Genomic DNA, 18,433 nt, shown 5'->3' with positions numbered 1-18,433 from the left:
AAAGTAATCTTATGGTTGGGGTCACCACAGCGTGAGGAACTGTATTACAGGGTCACAGCCTTAGGAAGGTTGAGAAACACTGGTCTATAAGGAAGCCATCATCCATGCTGTGTGAAATCTTTCCAGTGTGGCTAATTTGGGGTCCCCCCAGCTCCTGTCAATAACCTTCACCCATCCTCTGTGAGTAAGCCTAACAAACTCAGTGGATCCCCAGGGCGAATTATGGTGGAATCACGCTTTGGTTTGTCATTGGGACCTTGGGAGGAGGGAACAGACACTGTTGGCATCTTCCTCCAGAAGAAACTCTCAAAACACCCCCTTAACTAATGTTTCTGTCCCCTAGTTGGAACTGATTCTGTAAGAAATAAAGTGTTCTGGTCCATTTTCAGAGTGAGCTGCTCTCAGAATTCATCAGAACTGTGGAGGAGTGGGAGGCACCAGGCCTTCCCCTAACTGGCAGTTGAAACTTGCTTGTCTCAGAACTCTGGGACTTGAAAAGCACAGGTAGTCAGCTTGTGACTGAGCCCACAATCAGAAAAGAGGGTGATCTCAAGCCCCAAATTAGATAAGGCTTTATACCCTCAACCAAAAAGATAGGGAATTCAACAAGTAGGCAGATCCCGGCTCATGGAAATAGAGGATGGGAATTTCCCACTGTCCGAAGACCCCGAAAACCACTGTCTTACATCCAATCAGCATGCAGCCCCTTCTGCCTTTTCTCTGTGCAGGCATATATTAAAAACTACCTCATTTTTCACTTGTCTCTTGAATCTATTGCCATCTTCTTATGGGCACGGGATCACTCCCAACACTTCTCCTTCATTAGTGGACCAGTGCATTGTGAGACGGGAAACATCACTCTACAGTGTCTGCTTCAAAGCACATCTCCCAACTGGCGCCATCCGTGAGCCCTCGGTAAGCCTTCCACCTTTTAATTAGGCCATCTACTTGCAGGTGATGAGCTGTGTGGTACGACTGGTTAATTCCACGGATAAACCCACTATTCAATTTTCTCTGCTGTGAAGTCGGTTCTTTGTGTCGATTGCCTCAGTGCTGCCAGAGGATTCCAGGTACATGAATAGTGGCGTGGACGTAAACATCGCCGTCAGGAACAGCAAATCCATATCCAGAGAATTATTTCATCCCAGTAAGAAAGAGCCTTTGTCCCTGGGGGATGGAACATGCACAATGAAATCAGCCTGTCACCAGGTAGCTGCTGGTCCATCCAAGGACCGTGTCAAACTCTGGGCTCCCGTTATCTTTTCTGTTGGGGGGGACTGAGCACCTAGCAATAACTGTTATCTAGGGCAGCCCTTGATAAAGGGCGGTTTGTGGCTTAGAGGCCATGCATGTCATACACCCTGACCACAAGAGTCCCTTGATTCATGGGACTCCTGACCAAGAACAGAGACATCTGGGTAAATAAGTTAGCTGACCAATATGGATCCTATCATGCTTCCAGTAGATGCCCTTTAGCGAGCATTCACTTGGGACATGGGCTGCTCATCTAAGCCCTGTCCTGACGAGCCACCTGTGTCTCTCTTCTCCAGAATTCCTTGTCAGTGACCTTCTACACCTGCAGCTCCCAAGACCCTAAGCATCCAGCCAGACCGTTTCATTAACTGCTCTTAAATCAGTGGAGAAATCTCTGCTTCCTTGCTGCCTCTCATTCCAAGCATTCTGCCTCAGTTCTACCACCGAAAAGAATTTCCTTCACTCTGTACCTTATAGTCCTCTTGATAGAGTTATCATATTCCACCTTATCTTTTGGATGGTTTACAGAAGTAAACCAGACTTGGGGTTTCATTCTTCAGTCAGCCGGTCAAAAGGAACTCCCCACAAAGGTGCAGTTTGGGGGAAGAGGAGGCAGAAGTGGGTGCTAAGGAGTTTGAGCCGCTAACTCGCGGGTGGACTTTAAGACTCACCAAGTGAGGTCTCTTCAATATCATTCTCAGAAGATGATGAACTGCCATTGCTCAGAGCTAACCTTGTAATGAGTTGTTAAAGAGAATCCTAAATGAGGGGCTGGAGAGATGGCTCAGTGGTTAAGAGCACTTGCTGCTCTTGCTAAGGGCCAGAGTTCAATTCCCAGCACCCACATCAGATGGCTTACAAAAACCTATAATGCAAGCTCTAGGAAATCCAGCGCCCTCTTCTGGCCTCTGCAGATACCTACACTCATGCACACATACCACCACACAGACACACACATAATTTTTTAAAATCTTTAATGATGTGGGTTATCCTTCTGTATATGTGATAATGATGCGGGTTATCCTTCCGTATATGTGATGCTTTTATTGGTTAATGAATAAAGCTGCTTTGGCTAATGGCTTAGCAGAGTAAAGCCAGGCCAGAAATTAGAACAGAGAAAGAGAGAGAGAAAGTAGGCGGAGTCAGAGAGACACCATGTAGCTGCCAAAGGAGAAAGACGCTGCCACCAGGAACCTTTCAGATAAGTCACAGCCTCGTGACGATACACAGATGAATAGAAATGGGTTAATTTAAGATGTAAGAGATAGCTAGGAATGCATCTAAGCTATTGGCCAAGCAGTGTTGTAATTAATATAGTCTCTGTGAGATTATTCGGGACAAACGGGCTGCCTCCATTCTCACTTTAAAAGAGAGAGAATCCTAAATGGATTCACAGGCCTTCACAGGCTTTGGCCTCTAGGCTCTCCCACATCAAGTAGCAAGCTAGATGTTACATAGAGGAAAATGTGCTCTAGGTAAGGGAGGAAGTTTACTCTGAAAGCCTAGAGGCTTGTCCTGGAACTCATCTTTGGGGACTTGCCAGTGACCCCACAGAGCATTCTTACTCTCTATGGACATTTGAATCATCAGTGGCTCCCCTCAGTCATTAAAACCAAGTGATAGGAGCTAGGCAAGAGCCTATTGCTATGATTTCATATGTTGAAGATAATGCCTAGAGTCTCAGACCACTTACTGTTGCCTTCTGATCAAGATGTAGCCAGCACCATGTCTGCCTGAATGCCACCATGCTTCCCACCGTGATAGTGGACTGAACCTCTCAAACTGTAAGCCCCCACCTCAATTAAACATTTTCCTCTGTAAGAGTTGCCGTGGCCCTGGTGTCTCTTCACTCAACAGAAACCCTAACTGAGGCACACGGGTTCTCCCCCTCCTTCATATATTTCCCAATACCTTATTATGAGTCTGTCTGCTGAGAATTTTTATGTACTATAGTTTGGGGGGGCTATGCATCTCAAACCTATTAAATGTCCCTCCAATACCTGTCTCCTTGAGCCTTTGAAATCCCTCCTTGAACTTTTGAAGCCCTTCCTCCACATTATGTCATGGGACATGATAGCATCTCAACTAATGAAATCCAAGTCACCTCCATGACCATGTTTCAGCTAAGCAACCAAGTAGGTCGTCAGAGCCAACTTCAGCTGTAGAATTAAGCATTTTAATCCCCGATCCAGCACCATGGATTCAGAATGACAGGGTAATCTCTTCCATCCTTAGGATCGCCTCCCACATACTCACCACACTCAAGGATATGTCAAGTCTCACCATTAACAAACCTTTGCACCATTGCGCTGTAAGCCGTCCGCTCTTCCATCCCAGTGCACACCTGTCCCACTGAAGCACAGTGAGATTTGGCATTGTTTAGGGATGTAATAGTAACCGAGTGTCTTTGGGACCTGTCTTTCAATTGTCTGTCATTCCCTTTCAAGACATCTGCCCCATGGAAGGTCATCACAGAGTTTTCAAACAAAGAAAACCCAGATATACAAAATACACACAAAAAAAAGCCATTTTTGTTGGCAGGGGAGGCTCCTCTGGGTGACTCCAGGATCCAAGAGTCTCCATTCCACTGCATCCAATCAGATGTTCCTTTCCAAGTGTGGGGATTGAAGTCTTCCATGAGTCATCCCCAGATTTCCCCATAAGACACTCAGCGGTGTTGTCAATTTTAATGATGCAACCCACACAATCAAATTTTATGATTCATTTTTTCAGCAGTCATATCCTGGCGGCACCATAACATCAAAGATTCCTCTGCAGATGACATGGAAACACCACAGCTCTCCGGCTGTCATCTAAGCTTTCTAGGGAGGGTGCTCCGGTGCACCCAGGGCTCCATGCCCTGACACATACATGCCCCATAGTCACCATGACTGAGGTAAGGGCCAAGTGTAGAAGCTACCAGGATACGCAAGACATGTGCTTCAGTTGGCACTGAACCAAAGTCCATCACAGGTGACGGCATAATTACAGTGCCACCAGGCTGTAGATTATGAGTCTCCGGCTTCCTGTTGGCAAGGAGCTCAACACTTTGCTCAAGGCCAAGGGCACAATGAAATCAATCAGCCTGTCTCCTGGGACCACCTGCACCCCATTCAGCATCAATTAGGACCCAGTCAGGAGGCAGAGCTCATGTCCATAATAATATGAACATGAACTTGAGGATTTTAATATCAAGAATAGTAATCCAGCAGGTGACAGTTAATCACTAAAGCAGCCAAAGAGAGGTCTAAAGACCCTGAGGCAGCAAATGAGAAAAACAATTGAGTCTCTGAAGGGGCGAAGTAAATAAGAAGCAGGAGCAGGCTCGGGGCTGAAAAGATGGTTCAGTGGTTAAGAACGCTGCTGTCCCAGAGGACCCAGGTTCAACTCCCAGCATCCACATGGAAGCTCACCACTGCCATTACTCAAGCTCCAGGAGTTCTGGCACCTACCTTCACACAGCTACACATGCAGGCAAAACACCTATGCACATAAAATAAAAATAAGTGCTTTTAAAAAGGAGAGGAGGGGCTGGAGAGATGGCTCAGTGCTTAAGAACACCGCCTGCTCTTCCAAAGGTCCTGAGTTCAATTTCCAGCAACCACATGGTGGTTCACAACCATCTGTAATGAGATCTGGTGGCCTCTTCTGGCCTGCAGGCAGAGTACTGAGAATACTGTATACATAATAAATAAATAAATCTTTTTTTTTTAATAAAAGGAGAGGAAAGGAAAGAAACAGATGGAGAGGCTGGTGAGACGGCTCAGAGGATAAAGGTGATTGCTGCCTGACAGTCTTGGTTCAATTCCTGAGACCCACACGGTAGGAGAGAACTGACTATTCTAAATTGTCCACACACGTGCCATGGCAACACACACAGACAGACAGACAGACAGACAGATGAAAGTGAATAAATAAGTGTTAAAGACTTTTTGAGACAGGGTCTCTCTGTATAACAGTCCTGGTTGTCCTGGAACTCACTCTGTAGACTTGATGGGCCTTGAACTCAGAGATCCGCCTGCCTCTCCTCTGTGACCCATGTGGGACAGCTCCAGATGTCCCCCCAGGCTTCCCTGTCCACACTTGGAAGTTACTTTTTTTTTTCTGACAGGGTTTCTCTGTCACTTTGGAGCCTGTCCTGGAACTAGCTCTTGTAGACCAGGCTGGAATCGAACTCACAGAAATCCACCTGCCTCTGACTCCCGAGTGCTGGGATTAAAGGCGAGCACCACCACCGTCCAGCTGGAAGTCACTTTCATAGATAAAAACATACATGCTTGGGCCATATTCCCACTCTGAGGGGTTAGTATAGGCCAGGCTAGCCCACTCGGCCTGGCCAATTTCTTAGTCACTGCGGTGGCTGCATGTTCCAGTGGTCATGTCTCCCTGGTAATGGAAGTCTGAACTGGCTGAATAAGAGAGGACAATCTCCTAATGCCTCTAGTCTTTAAAAGTAAACATTGCCAGGTGGTGGTGGCGCACGCCTTTAATCCCAGCACTCGGGAGTCAGAGGCAGGTGGATTTATGTGAGTTCGATTCCAGCCTGGTCTACAAGAGCTAGTTCCAGGACAGGCTCCAAAGCGACAGAGAAACCCTGTCAGAAAAAAAAAAAAAAAAAAAAGTAACTTCCAAGTGTGGACAGGGAAGCCTGGGGGGACATCTGGAGCTGTCCCACATGGGTCACAGAGGAGATGGGAACTGGGTCTTTGTCTTTGTGGTAGGGAAACAAAGAGGAAAGTAGGAGAACCAAACCCTGGAAGGAAAGGCCTTCCCCACTACGAATCACGCTGGTATAGGTCTAGAGCCTCTACTGACTGATTCTACATTGCTCCCTTTGACAAAACTGTGAAGGAACCAGGTCCAATATCAAAGCTGGGCAAAGATAGGGTGTATTCAGAGCTCTGGGTGATAAATCAGTAAACGGTACAGAGAGAGAAGCAGATGGGACTGGGGAGGTGTGGAGGGGTGGGGGGTGGAAAGGGTGGAAAGGGGGGTGTTGAGGAGGATGGGGGAGGGGCAGAAGGGGTGGAAGAGGAGTGGAACACAGCTGGGGGAGCAGGCAGTTGTCAAGGAAGAGGCAGAGAAAAGAGTTCCTAAAAGAGGCTTGCCTGGGCCCGGGGCCCTAAGGAATCAACACCGTCTCTCTCTTGCTTAAAAAAGAAAACGCAGTCACATACCAAACACAGCTCAAGAAAGCCACATTGTTCCACTTTCAAAGTAACAGAAAACAAAATTCCTGGACAGATTCCTTCCTCCCACCCCTGGGAGAAGTGGGAGGTGAGCTGAGACGCATTTTATTTTCTTGAAAAGACTCTCCAGCTCCTTGGCTCCTGCTGAGTCAGGCTGCCCCCCCCAGCCCCCATCTGCGGATTGGAGGCCTTCAATCATTCATTCATTCAGCAACATTGTCTACAGCTCTCCAGGGAACAAAACACCGAGCCCAGGGCGCTCTTCAGTTGTAAGCCGGGGTTAAACCCACTCCTGGCCATTGTAACTTCCATTGAGTACCAAGAAGGCTGAGTCCTGCCTGAGAGAAATGTCCAGCAGCTGATGTGGTTTGGGTCCAAATCCCCAGGAATTTCTGGACCGATTACAAGAGCCGTGGCTTTGGAGTCATATGACATGGGTTTTAATCCTTCTTTTTTTTTTTCTTTTTATGTGACCTGAAGCATTCATGCGCATGCACACTCACACACACACACACACACACACACACACACACACACAAAGATTTGTTGTCAGAAGAAAGTAGCAGTCGTTGTCCTGTTCACCAGGACCTTGGTTCCAGACCTTGACTTGCACTGTGAGACCCCGTCATAAACTGAAACTCTCCTAAGTCAAAAGCGCCTTTTTTATGATGCTACCTAACCACCTAGCATCATAGCAGCACCCAGAGAGTAGGGGTGGCTTGTCGTCTGGTCACATGACCAGCACTCAGTATCACTAAAGAGTGTGCGCTAATATATTAAAGGCTAGTGAGATAGCTCATCAGATGAGGATGTTTGCTTCCAAGCCAGACAACCCGAATCCCATCCCTAGGATCCACGTAGTAGAGGAGAGAATTAACTCCTGCAAATTGTCTTCTAACCTCCACACACATTCTGGGGCATACACACACACATACACACCAAAAAAATCATTAAGTTGAACTATTGTAAGCTGGGAGTTGCCCATAGAATAATATGAAACAGCCTTTATCAAAGGACAATTGTGTCAGTACAAAGTGGCGTATATTCGGTCTTTTTAAATATTTTGTCTCATAGCTAATTCTGCAAAAGGGCACCATTGCATTCATTGTGGGGAGTTTAAGGGACCATGTATTCATAGTGGGTTGTTTAGGGGACCATTCATTCAAGGGGAGTGTTTAGGGGACTGTGTATTCATTGTGGGTGTTTAGGGGACCGTGCATTCATGGGGAGTGTTTAGGGGACTGTGTATTCATTGTGGAGTGTTTAGGGGACCGTGTATTCATTGAAGGGGGTATTTAGGAGACCATGAATTCATTGGAGGGTGGGGTTAGGAGAGCATGCATAGTCCACCTCCTCATTGACTGTGGGGTCAAAAGAAACACCCGTGGCTTGCTGGTTCTGGAGCTGGCTCTCCTCTCAATACCTAGTGGGATCCCAACTCCTCTGAAAGACTTGTGAACTCAGGCAAGCAGACACACACTTCCTCGCTTCCTTCCCTCCAAATGCCAGGAATCCTGGAACACCAGCTTCAAGGCAAGCCCTTTGTTAGACAATAAATACAGCAAAGGGAAACTAGAAGCATCCCGTCCTCAAGAAGTTCAACAGTGTGGGTCAAAGAAAAAAAAAAAATGTCTGCCCCTACAACATATATGTACCAGTAAGCTTTTGTTGTGTAACAAATGATCCCCATACTCCCTGCATAAGAAAGACATGTTTATAATTGCTCCAGGTACTAGAGGTTGGTCAGGCAGCCTCTTCTAATTAATCACACTTACCCACCAGATCACCTGAACTGAAAGGTTGATGATGGCTTCATTTGTAGACCTGGCAGCTAGTACTGACAGGGGACGTACTGTATCCCCTCCAGAGGCTCTCAGTCATCCAGGCTACACAGGCTTCCTTATAGGGCAGGGTTCCAGGACAAGGCAAAAATGAGTGCCTCGGGTCTGGGACCTGAACGCCACACTTTGCCACCACATTCTATTGGTTCAAGCAAGTCATAGTCCATGTCCTGACCCGTCTCTGACGCACATTTGAGTCCAGCAGTAAGGCTTACAGGTCAGCTCAGAACCAGGTGGGCGGGGGTCAGCCTATAGGAAAGCCAGGTCAACCCTAACTGCCCAATTATTTTTTATTTATGTGTATGCAAATATGTCCATGCATATGATGCAGGAGCCCTCAGAGACAAGAGGTCTTCGATCCCCAGAGCTGGAATGGCAGGTCCCCTAAAAGAGCAGTGTACGCTCTTAACTGCTGAGCTATCTCTCCACTACCACCTAATGAAATTTTAGCTCAGACTAGAGGAAACTGAACTGGGAACCATTAGAAGAAGCCCTTCATTTATTCACAGTAGGTGAGGTAGTATGAGAATTGAATCCGTGTAACATAAGGCCAGTTTTCCTGTGAAGAAATACAGAACAGGAAGTGTCTTGTCCGAGGGCTCATACACAGCAAGCTTGTGACAGAGCCAGGGGTGACCTGGGTCCCCATGAAGGAGCCTGAGGTTGGGAGTGGGCTGGCCCAGGGCAGCTGGATGATAATGTTCAGCAGGGGTGCCTCTTCCTGTCCCATATCTACCATACATTGAGCAAACGAGCCCTTCCAGCCTTTCCAGGGGGCCTCCATCACCATTTCATTAGATCCTAACAAGGTTGTTCTCATTTACAGAAGAGAAACTGAAGCCCAGAGAGAGCAGCTGACCCACATCAGGCCCCCAGATGACCTACCTGAGATCCGTCTGCCTGATGCCAAAGGCTGAACCTCTCTCTCTGAACAACAGAGCTGAACTTGACCCAGCCCCTCCCACCCCCACTCCAAAGCCCCACCTCCACCCAGGGCTAACAAGCAGCTTGAGACCTCAGAATGAAGCCCATTGCCTGGGGAACAGCTTGAGAAGCCTGCCGGTTAATACCATCAAGCCTCTAGGCCCACCACCATCGGGTTCACTGAGGAGGGAAGACCCACCTCAACTGTGGGAGGTACTATTCCACGGACTGGAGTCTTGGAGCCAACAAAGGGGAGAAAGGGAACCGAGGGTCAACGTCCACCATTGTCCGATCCTTTTTTGTTGTTTGTTTTGTTTTTTGTTTTTCGAGACAGGGTTCCTCTGCGTAACAGTCCTGCCTGTCCTGGAACTCGCTCTGTAGACCAGGCTGGTCTCGAACTCACAGAGATCCACCTGCCTCTGCCTCCCAAGTGCTGGGATTAAAGGTGTGCGCCGCCACCACCGCCTGGCTTGTCTGCTCCTTTATTTTAGGGATAACACATTTCCATATGTGCACGTGCAAAAGCCAGAGGACATCTGGGGTCTTCCTCTATTGCCGACCACATTATTCTCTCCCGTTGGCCTGAAGCTTGCTTGCCATTTTGGGTGGCCGGCCAGCCAGGGAACGCCTAGGCTCATTTGTCCTCACCCTCCAGTGCTGGGGCTGGAGATGGGTGCAGCCACGCCCAGCTTCTGCGTGGGTGCTGAGGACTCACACTCAGGCCCTCACACTTGAACTGCAAGCACTCTTTACCCATCAAGGCATTTCCTCAGCCTGTGTCCTCTGCTTCTTAGCTGCAGATGCAATGTCACCAGTAGCTCAGAGCCCCGGCCCCATGCCTCCCCCACTGTGACACCTCACCCTAGTCATCAACCTGACACACCTGGGAAAGGCAACTTCAATGGAAGAGTCGCCTTCATCCCATTGGCCCGTGGCCACGTGACTGTGAGGCACTGGTTTTGCTTAAAGGTTGATGTGGGAGAGCCCAGCTCACTGTGGGCAGTACCATCCCTAGGCAGGGGGGGCCTGGGCTATGTAAGATAGCGGAGCGCGAGTCTGGAAGCAAGCCAACTCAAGCTCCCTCCCTGAGTTCCTGCCTTGGTTTCCCTCGATGGCGGCTTGCAACCCGTAAGATGAAATACACGCTTTTCTCCCCAAGTTGCTTTTGATCAAGATGTTTACCATAGCAACAGAGGCCAAACTCAAACACTCACTATGGTGGACTGTACCCTTGAGCTGTAACCCCAAATAACCCCTTCCTCCCCTAAGCTGCCTTGGTCAGGTATTGTGTTGCAGGAATGCAGTAAGTACCTACTACCTAGTAAAGGCAACAAGACCAGGGTCCCCTGGAGCCACCTCTGTGGAGAGACTCTGAGCGATGCCCTGGTCCGTATCTCTGCTGTCTTGGTGGACAGAGAAACCAAAGCAAACCTAGCATCTCGGCACCATCAGGCTGGTCAGGCACACACAGAGCCACCGGGTGGCATTCAGAGAGCTCGTTTATTTACAAAGCGCTTTACAAACATTACCTTACACCTCCCCACAGCCCCCTGTGAGGTAGGTCAGTAGTCATATCTACAGTTTACAGATGGGGAAATTGAGGCACGAAATGGGGGTGTGGCCTACCCCATTATAAAGAGAACTTCCCACCCTCCCATCAAAAAAAAATAACAACAAAAAAGTACTGGTCCTCCATCCCAGAGCACCCTCTTTCTCCAAACTCTAGGAGCTGTCACCAGCCCTGCTCTCCCCTGCCTCAATCCAGCAGCAGTCTTACCAAGAGCCACAGGGACCTCAACCCTGGGGGCTGTGATTCAGCCTTGTGGATTGTCACAGGCCCACGCTGAGCAGGACTGAGCCATGAAGGCCTGAAGGCTAGGGACGAGGGAGCTGAGAGGATATTCTGCATATACCGGGCCAGGCAGGGATGGAGTCCAGGAGAGAGGCCCAGGTCCTGTTGCAGGAAGCTCAGAAGCAGAAGCAGGGAAGTATGGCGAGCAAAGCACCCCTGGGGCTGCAGGGGCAGTGGGATGGAGAACAGAGCCGCAGGATGGCCAGCGTGTCCCGCTGGCAAGACAGGAAAGAGTCCCAGCTTCAGAACTCTTAGGGGCCAAGCCAGATGGGACGACTCAGCCCCTGCCAAGCCCCAGCAAGCCTTCACCATGTGCATAAGGGAGCACGCTGGGGGCAAACCTTGGACACACACACTCTCTCTCTCTCTCTCAGCAGGCCCCCATTCGTTTCTTGCCAAGGACTGGAATGGAGTGGAGAGGCCTGGCCTGGGGTGCCCAGTACTGGTTATGCTGGCCAGTGTCATTGTCTCAAGCTTCTCCGCACAGGTCTACCGTGCCCTCTGGAGCTGGGGCTGGCTGCGGTCTTGCAAAGCTCCTCCTCGGCCTGCAGCCTGCCCATAGGGGCCACCAAGATAATGCAGCGTCCACTCCAGTGTTCTCCCTGTGGAATTATGGCTGAGCAAAGTTGGGGGCACAGGCCCTCCTCACCAGTCTGTGATGATGGGCCACGCCCTGGGTGCTCAGTGGGTGCCCCAGGCCAGGTGCCTGCTATCTCAACTCAAGAGCCTCCAGGTACTCCAGGGCCACGTCGTAGCAGAAGTGGTATTGATCCTGGGGAAAGAGGGCACCTTGAGCTCTGACCACCCTCCAGGGAAGAGAAAGGAGGACGATAGTCTAACACCCCGGGACTAGAATGGAGGCCCAAAGCTGGGGACCAGACAAGGGTGAGTAGTTGCTGAGGAACTGGGTGGGGCTTGGATGGGAGCTGAGGTGGCTGTGCTTGGGACATGACTCCTCACCATGGTCTCCACCATATTGGGCTTGTAGTTCCGAAGCGTTTTGGCAGCAAAGAAAACATCCACCAGGCTGTGACATCGGATCATCTCCAAGACCGTGGCACAGGCACAGAAGGTGCCACTGCGGCCACCCCCGTTTCTAAAGGAAACATAAAAACGGTTCAGGGTGGGACCTGGGAACCCAAGGGTGAGGGACGGAGCGAGGCAATCAAAAGGCAGGAGCAAGGTCAGAGAGGCCAAAGGGGAGGGTAACACTAAAGAGTCACGGAGGGTGGAGTAGGAGGGGTGAGAAGTGATACTCAGAAGCCAGCCCTAGGACCAGAAGGCTAAAAAGAGAGTTCAGGGCTGAGAATGATACCGAAAGCTGCCGTCACGTGAGAAGATATCCTCAGAAAGGATAGGCCCGTAGACTAGAGAAAAGATCCAGACACGTTTCAAGAGAAAGTGACAGAGAAGGGAAGGAAGCCCAGAGGCAAACAAGCCCTGGAGCAAGATGGGAAGACCAGTTGGGACCAGCAATGGAGACACACAGTCAAACCCAGGCGCTGAGTTCAGCCTGTGGCCACCAGGGATCCTCTCCTCCTTTTGTCCCTGTTGCTGTAACCGAACATGAACCTTCGGGGAAATGGGAGAATAACCACCCCTTTGCCTCCTGCTGCTAGTGAGTCTCTCACTAGAACCAAAGGCAAGCCCTCAGAGGACGGGGCCCAAGCTGGCACCGGGAGGCTCACAAAGTGGCAAGAAACACGGAAAGAAGGGACTGTACCCAGACATGCGTGAGAACATGTATGCCTGAACAGAGGTGCATATGAATGAATGAATGAATGAATGAATGGGATATGTATTGGAGAAAGAAGTCCTGCAGGTGTGCACGAATAAACAAAGACCAGAATCCCGCTGTCGTAACAAGTATGCCACATGGAGGGAACAAGATGGCTCAGTGGGTAAGGGTGCTTGCCACTAAGACTGATGGCCTGAGTTCAGCCCCCAGGACCTTCACGGTGGAGGAGAAGAGCAGACTCCTGCAACTTGTCCTCTGACCTCCATGCACACACTGCCACACATAATACACATATGCATGCACACACACACATTAAATAAGGGTAATTTTGAAAAGGTTTTAAAGCATGCTACGTGGAACCAGCGAGATGCCTCAGTGGGTAAAGGCACTTGCCATGAAAGCCTGGTGACCTGGGTTTGAGCTCCAGAGCCCAAGTAAAGGTAGAAACTGAGAACCAGCTCCACAAGGTTGCCCTCTGACCTCTAGACATGGGCTGTGCCATGTGCATACCTACCCATCACACACACATGCACATACAAATGAAAAACAAAATTTAAGTCTGCTGTAATCTCATGGGGTGAGGAATCCTGATGAGACTCTCATTAAACTCGCTAACCAGAGAGTCCCTGCCACAGCTCCTGGAGGTGGGACTCCTGTGTGCTAGGCCTGAGAGCCCCTGGCAGTCTCCAGCCCCTCACCCACCCTCTCACCCAGGAGCACTCACAGACAATGCACCACGGTGCGCCCGTCCCCACTCTCCGCCTGCCACTTATCCACTTCAGCCAGCAGGTGCAGGAAGGCCTTCCTGGAGTCAGGTGTGTCCCGGTAAGCAGACCAGCGCAGGAACTGGAAGTGCCTTACCAGCAGGTGACCCTCCTGCAGCTGGGGGCACAGCAGTCAGGCAAAGAAACATGAGCATGAATGAGCCCTGGCCACCACCCAGACTCTCGCCCTTGGGTTCCCCGGGATACTCACCCGAGAAGTGTTCTGCACCCGGAACACTCGGGCCACCAAATCCTCATTTGCTGTGCCAGACACAAACTCCACCTCCATGAGGCCATACTGCTGCCGGCCTGGCTCTGGCCAGTACTGCAGGCAGGGCTGGGACACAGAGAGAAAGCTGAGTGGGGCAGAACCAGTCCCCACCCCAGTGCTAGCTCTGGGGATTCCACCATGGCTCAGTGCCCGGCTCTAGCTTTCCCAGCGGCACACCTATCTCTCCACCACTCACCCATCAGAACACAAGGACACCTGCCCAGAGCACTGGCCCATCCAGAGCGGTCACAGCAAACTTCACAGAGTGCCGCAATCCCCATGGCTATGTGGATAAAAGCTTCTGTTCTAACATGCTAGCTACATCCTGCAAACGTGTGTGTGTGGACTCCTGCATCACACTGCCTTCCCCTGAGAAGACGCAAGGATAACTGGCCCATCCCAAACCAACAATGCCTCCTCTTCAACATCTCCGAGCCCAGCTCCAGCTCAGGCACAGGGTGGCCCTGATGCTAGGACACGGTTTCATTCCCGCACCTCCCCTGTAGCCCACACTAGAGACAGGCGAGGGGCAGAGGGGACCCTCTGTGACACACATGCACACATGTACTGTGGCATAAATGGGTAACACAGCTACCCTGAGTCAAAGAGAAAGCAGGAGGCTTGAATTTGCTTTACCTCAAAGGCCCCAGGGGAGAGGCTTGAATTTGCTTTACCTCAAAGGCCCCAAGGGAGGCAGTTTAGGGGTGCTACTGCAAGAGCAGAAACTGAGTGGAACACCCCACGGTGGGGGAACAGAGCACTGTCACCTCCCACTATGTGACCTTGGAGAAAGCACCTCCTCTCTGTGGGCCTTAATTCCTTTTCTGCCCTGAAGCCTCTATCCAGAGGCCACTGTCAACGGTAAACGAGACCAAGTGTGCACAACAGTCCTTGGCTTACGGCAGATGCTCACTAAAAAGGAGAGAGTTGATCCAGTCTGAAACACTTGTTTGTAGATTAGGAAACCAAGGCCCTGGGAGGGAGTGGGACTCTTCTAACACCACAGAGCAAATTGACAGCAGAGGTGGACTCCTGCTCTCAACTTTGGGGACAGTGGCTGTACGTGCCCTGTGACCCCAGCCAGCCTCACCCAGGCGGAGTTGGACTGGTTGAGCTGGTTGAGCATGACGATGGAGGTGCAGCCATAGTCGTAGACCAGTCGCCAGAAGTCCGGTGTGGTACTCTGCAGTGGGTGCAGGGTCACAATGAAGGCTGCGCTCCGTGTGTAACTCTGCGGGGGACACGGCACTCAGCGGGAGGCCTCTGATGGCTCTAACCAGCTGACCCCTTCCCTCAGACGTTCTTCCCGTTATCTGCAGCATTTGATCTCCGTCTGTCTGTCTCCTGTATTTCTCTCTCAGTTGGCTTTGAGATGGGAGAGGTACAAGACTGATACAGACTCTTCCTTCTCGGAGGACATCATCCCCAGCCCCCCAGGAACAGCACCCATACCCTCTTTTTCTGTTTGCAATGCCCAGTAAGTAAAGAGGGTGAAGTCCCTTGGGTCAGGGACAGGCAATGCATCTGCTAAATGGTTCCTGTGCCCTCAGGCCACAATTAGATAAGGACCAGGGGTCAGATCACGACTCCAGGACAGGTTCTGGAGTTGGGTACAGTCCCATGGCCTCAGAACAGACTCCTCTAGCCCTAAATATCAGATATCAAGTCCTGACCTCAAATCCTTAGTGATCCCCGGTCAAAGTCACCCTGTCCCAGGCTCTGCTGGGGTTGATCCTGGAGACAACCCTGCCTGAATCTCACCCACACGGATCCGCACTAAAGTTGACTCAAACACCAGAAAGGGGCACTGAATGCCCACAGTAGAAGACTGATCCCCTGGGCCTGTCTCACTGAATGGGCATTGAAGGGCTGCCCCTCTACCAGAACCCTTGACTCTGCTCCACTGACTTCCGGGCCCTCCCAGGGTGGGAGTTCCAGACCCACTGCAGCCTTAGACTCTCACGTCAGTCAAGGCCGCGTTGATATAGTTGTTGGGGTCCCCGTCAGTGGAGATAAGGAAGGGAAGGCAGCGGTCTGGTGGCAGCACATCCATGCTGCGGTTTTTGTCTCGGTTCCGGGGCAGCAGGGCGATGCTGCACTCCTCCACATCCAAGGGCGGCGTGACGGAGTTCAGTGTCTGCAGAGAAGGAAGCGAGGACAGAGCATGGCCAGGACTTTCAGGGTCTCCTCACCACTCCACGAAGGATCTTCGGCTAGATAATTAACTCTGTGTTGTGAATGGAGAAACTGAGGCCCAGAGAGAGAGAAGTCAGGGGCCCAAGCTGCCTATCACCAGGCCACAGAGGGCCTAGACTGAGCTTTGGGACGAGCACCTGTCACCCTGAGCCAGTGTGGACTTGGGTAAGTGACTTGCTTTTCTCCACGTGTAAAATGGGAAAACGATACGCCTTTTTCTTGGGGCATCAGTAGATCAGGAGATCTCCAAAATGGGATCATGCCAGGCAATGAGCCTGGTGGACCCAGGGCTCGGCGTGTGGCAGGCTCAGAGAGGATCAGCATTATTTTGTCAGCGCTTTCAAAGATGCAAGCCTGAACCCCACCTCTTCCTAGAGCCAACCCAATGTATGAGGCAGAAGCCTTGGTCACAGATGTCTAGACAGAATGTAATCCTGAGCACCTGGCACAGGGCCTAGCCAGGGCTATGCTATCTCTACACTCCGCCTTCAGGTTTCATGTACCAGAGTCTCGGTTTCTCTCTTACTCTTGGGGATTCCTCCCAGGACCCCAAGTCTGTCCTGATCCTCAAAGCTGACACCCCTCTCCGGGAATCACTAGTCACATTTCCAGGTCACCCTAAGCTGGCTCCAGAATTCCACAATTGGCAGGAGCTGTATGACTGAGGGATAGGAACTCTGAATGGCAGGAACCCCTGAGTCTCTGGCAGACCCTTGATAGCTACAGCACTGAGGACCTCCCAGTGCACGCACACACACACACACACACACACACACACACACACCACATCTACGTACACACCCCACTTCTACACACATACACCCAACTCCTATGCACACATACCCCACTCCTATATACACACTCAGACACCCCATACCTGCACACAAATACATACATACTCACATACCTCACATCTATACATATACATATTCTCACAGACTGCACATACTCACAAACACACCCAAACCCCACTCCTATACACATATTCACACAACCCTATACATACATACATACCCCACACCTAACTCTTCTACACACATTCATTCATCCTCCTCATATATATGTATGTATATATAATATATATACAACTATATATATATACATATAATATATATGCCTTGTATACACACACCCAACTTTACACACACACCCCACACCTCACACTTATACACTCACACACCCCACGTCTACATACATTCCCCCACCTGGAATTCCTCCCGCAGCTGGGAAGAATTGCTCTGAGGGTCAATCCGGATCATCTCCCTGTAGGTGGCCTTGAACTCATTGACAGGGATGGTGGTCTCCCCGCACAGGCAGGCCTCCAGGATTGCATCATGGATGAAGATGTACTGTTCCTGGAACAAGAGATGAGAATGGAGGAATGAGGAGGGGACTGGAAGCTGAGCTCTACCGAGGATGAAGGGGAAACAAGGCCACTGCTGAGGCCGGGGTACTCAGCTGATCACATCAGCTCATCTCTACTGCATCCCGGGAATCTTCCCAGACGGCCATCTGAGCGGTGAGGGACAGTCCGCGGTCCCAGATCTAGTGAGGACACAAACCCTGGTACATGTGACTCCAGAGCCCGCCACCATCACACCATGAAGTGAGGTTTGGAGACCTACGAGCCCCCACCACCAGCACCACCACCACTGCCATGTTTGAGATGGTCCCAGGGCAGAAGAGCCTAGGATGCCCTGAAGACATGTTACTACAGTCTGAGCTCCATGACAGAGACCCTGAGACCTAGATGGAGGGGAGAGGTCAGGGGCAGGGCTGGTCCGAACCTCAGTCTGGATCATGTTGACCCGCCGGGAACAGAGGGTCTTCACGCAGTTGTAAATGTCCACGACGCCCTCACACTCGGCCATGTCCAGCATCACGTCCAGGACGATGTAGCAGCCTGTACGGCCAGTGCCCGCACTGAGGGGAAGAGAAGGCCAGCGCCACATCAGGGAGAAGAAAAGAAGGGGAGACCGGGGTATCTGCCAGAGTGGTAAAACTTAAGGGTTAGGAACACTCCAAAAAGGAGGGGCTGTGAAGCTGGAGTTCCATATAATGTGGCAGGGGACACGGTTGAGAGCAGAGAACAAGATCTGGGGAAGGAAAGGACAGAAAGAGGATGGAGAAGAACGTGGAAGTGAGGCCAAAACTCGGGAAGGGTTGGAGATGATGCTCAGAGTTCCATCTAAGAACACACATTCCCCTTGGATATTCCAGGCTCCTGCATAAGCTTCAAAACCCCACACACTCATACCCAGCCACATCCCCAGTGGAGATTCCAACACTTCTAGACACACAGCTCTCTTCCAAAGTCTCAGAGCAATATGGCTAGCTTCTGTTAAAACACTTGCAACGTGGTCCCTGTTTACATGGCCGCTCCCTAATTCCCCCTGAAGCACAG

The 18,433-nt window shown here is 50.7% G+C and overlaps 1 protein-coding gene across 2 annotated transcripts in view; it reads right to left on the bottom strand.

The window, feature by feature from the left end:
- Positions 1 to 11,693: 11,693 nt before the first annotated feature.
- Positions 11,694 to 18,433, bottom strand: part of Ptpru (protein tyrosine phosphatase receptor type U) — a 70,897-nt gene continuing 64,157 nt past the window's right edge. For both annotated transcript variants that reach the window (XM_038332689.2, XM_038332690.2), the window contains exons 23-30: positions 17,817 to 17,952; positions 17,235 to 17,384; positions 15,797 to 15,970; positions 14,924 to 15,064; positions 13,774 to 13,899; positions 13,523 to 13,680; positions 12,021 to 12,156; positions 11,694 to 11,832 (exon numbers count right to left, since the gene is read on the bottom strand). In XM_038332689.2, coding sequence (XP_038188617.1) covers positions 11,770 to 11,832; positions 12,021 to 12,156; positions 13,523 to 13,680; positions 13,774 to 13,899; positions 14,924 to 15,064; positions 15,797 to 15,970; positions 17,235 to 17,384; positions 17,817 to 17,952 — 1,084 coding nt within the window. In that variant the 3' untranslated portion in view covers positions 11,694 to 11,769. The remainder of the gene's footprint in view (positions 11,833 to 12,020; positions 12,157 to 13,522; positions 13,681 to 13,773; positions 13,900 to 14,923; positions 15,065 to 15,796; positions 15,971 to 17,234; positions 17,385 to 17,816; positions 17,953 to 18,433) is intronic.

Source organism: Arvicola amphibius, chromosome 6 (genome assembly GCF_903992535.2).
Source record: "Arvicola amphibius chromosome 6, mArvAmp1.2, whole genome shotgun sequence".
NCBI lineage: Eukaryota > Metazoa > Chordata > Mammalia > Rodentia > Cricetidae > Arvicola > Arvicola amphibius.
Note: the sequence above shows the minus strand (reverse complement) of the source record. Positions and strands in the feature narration are given on the sequence as shown.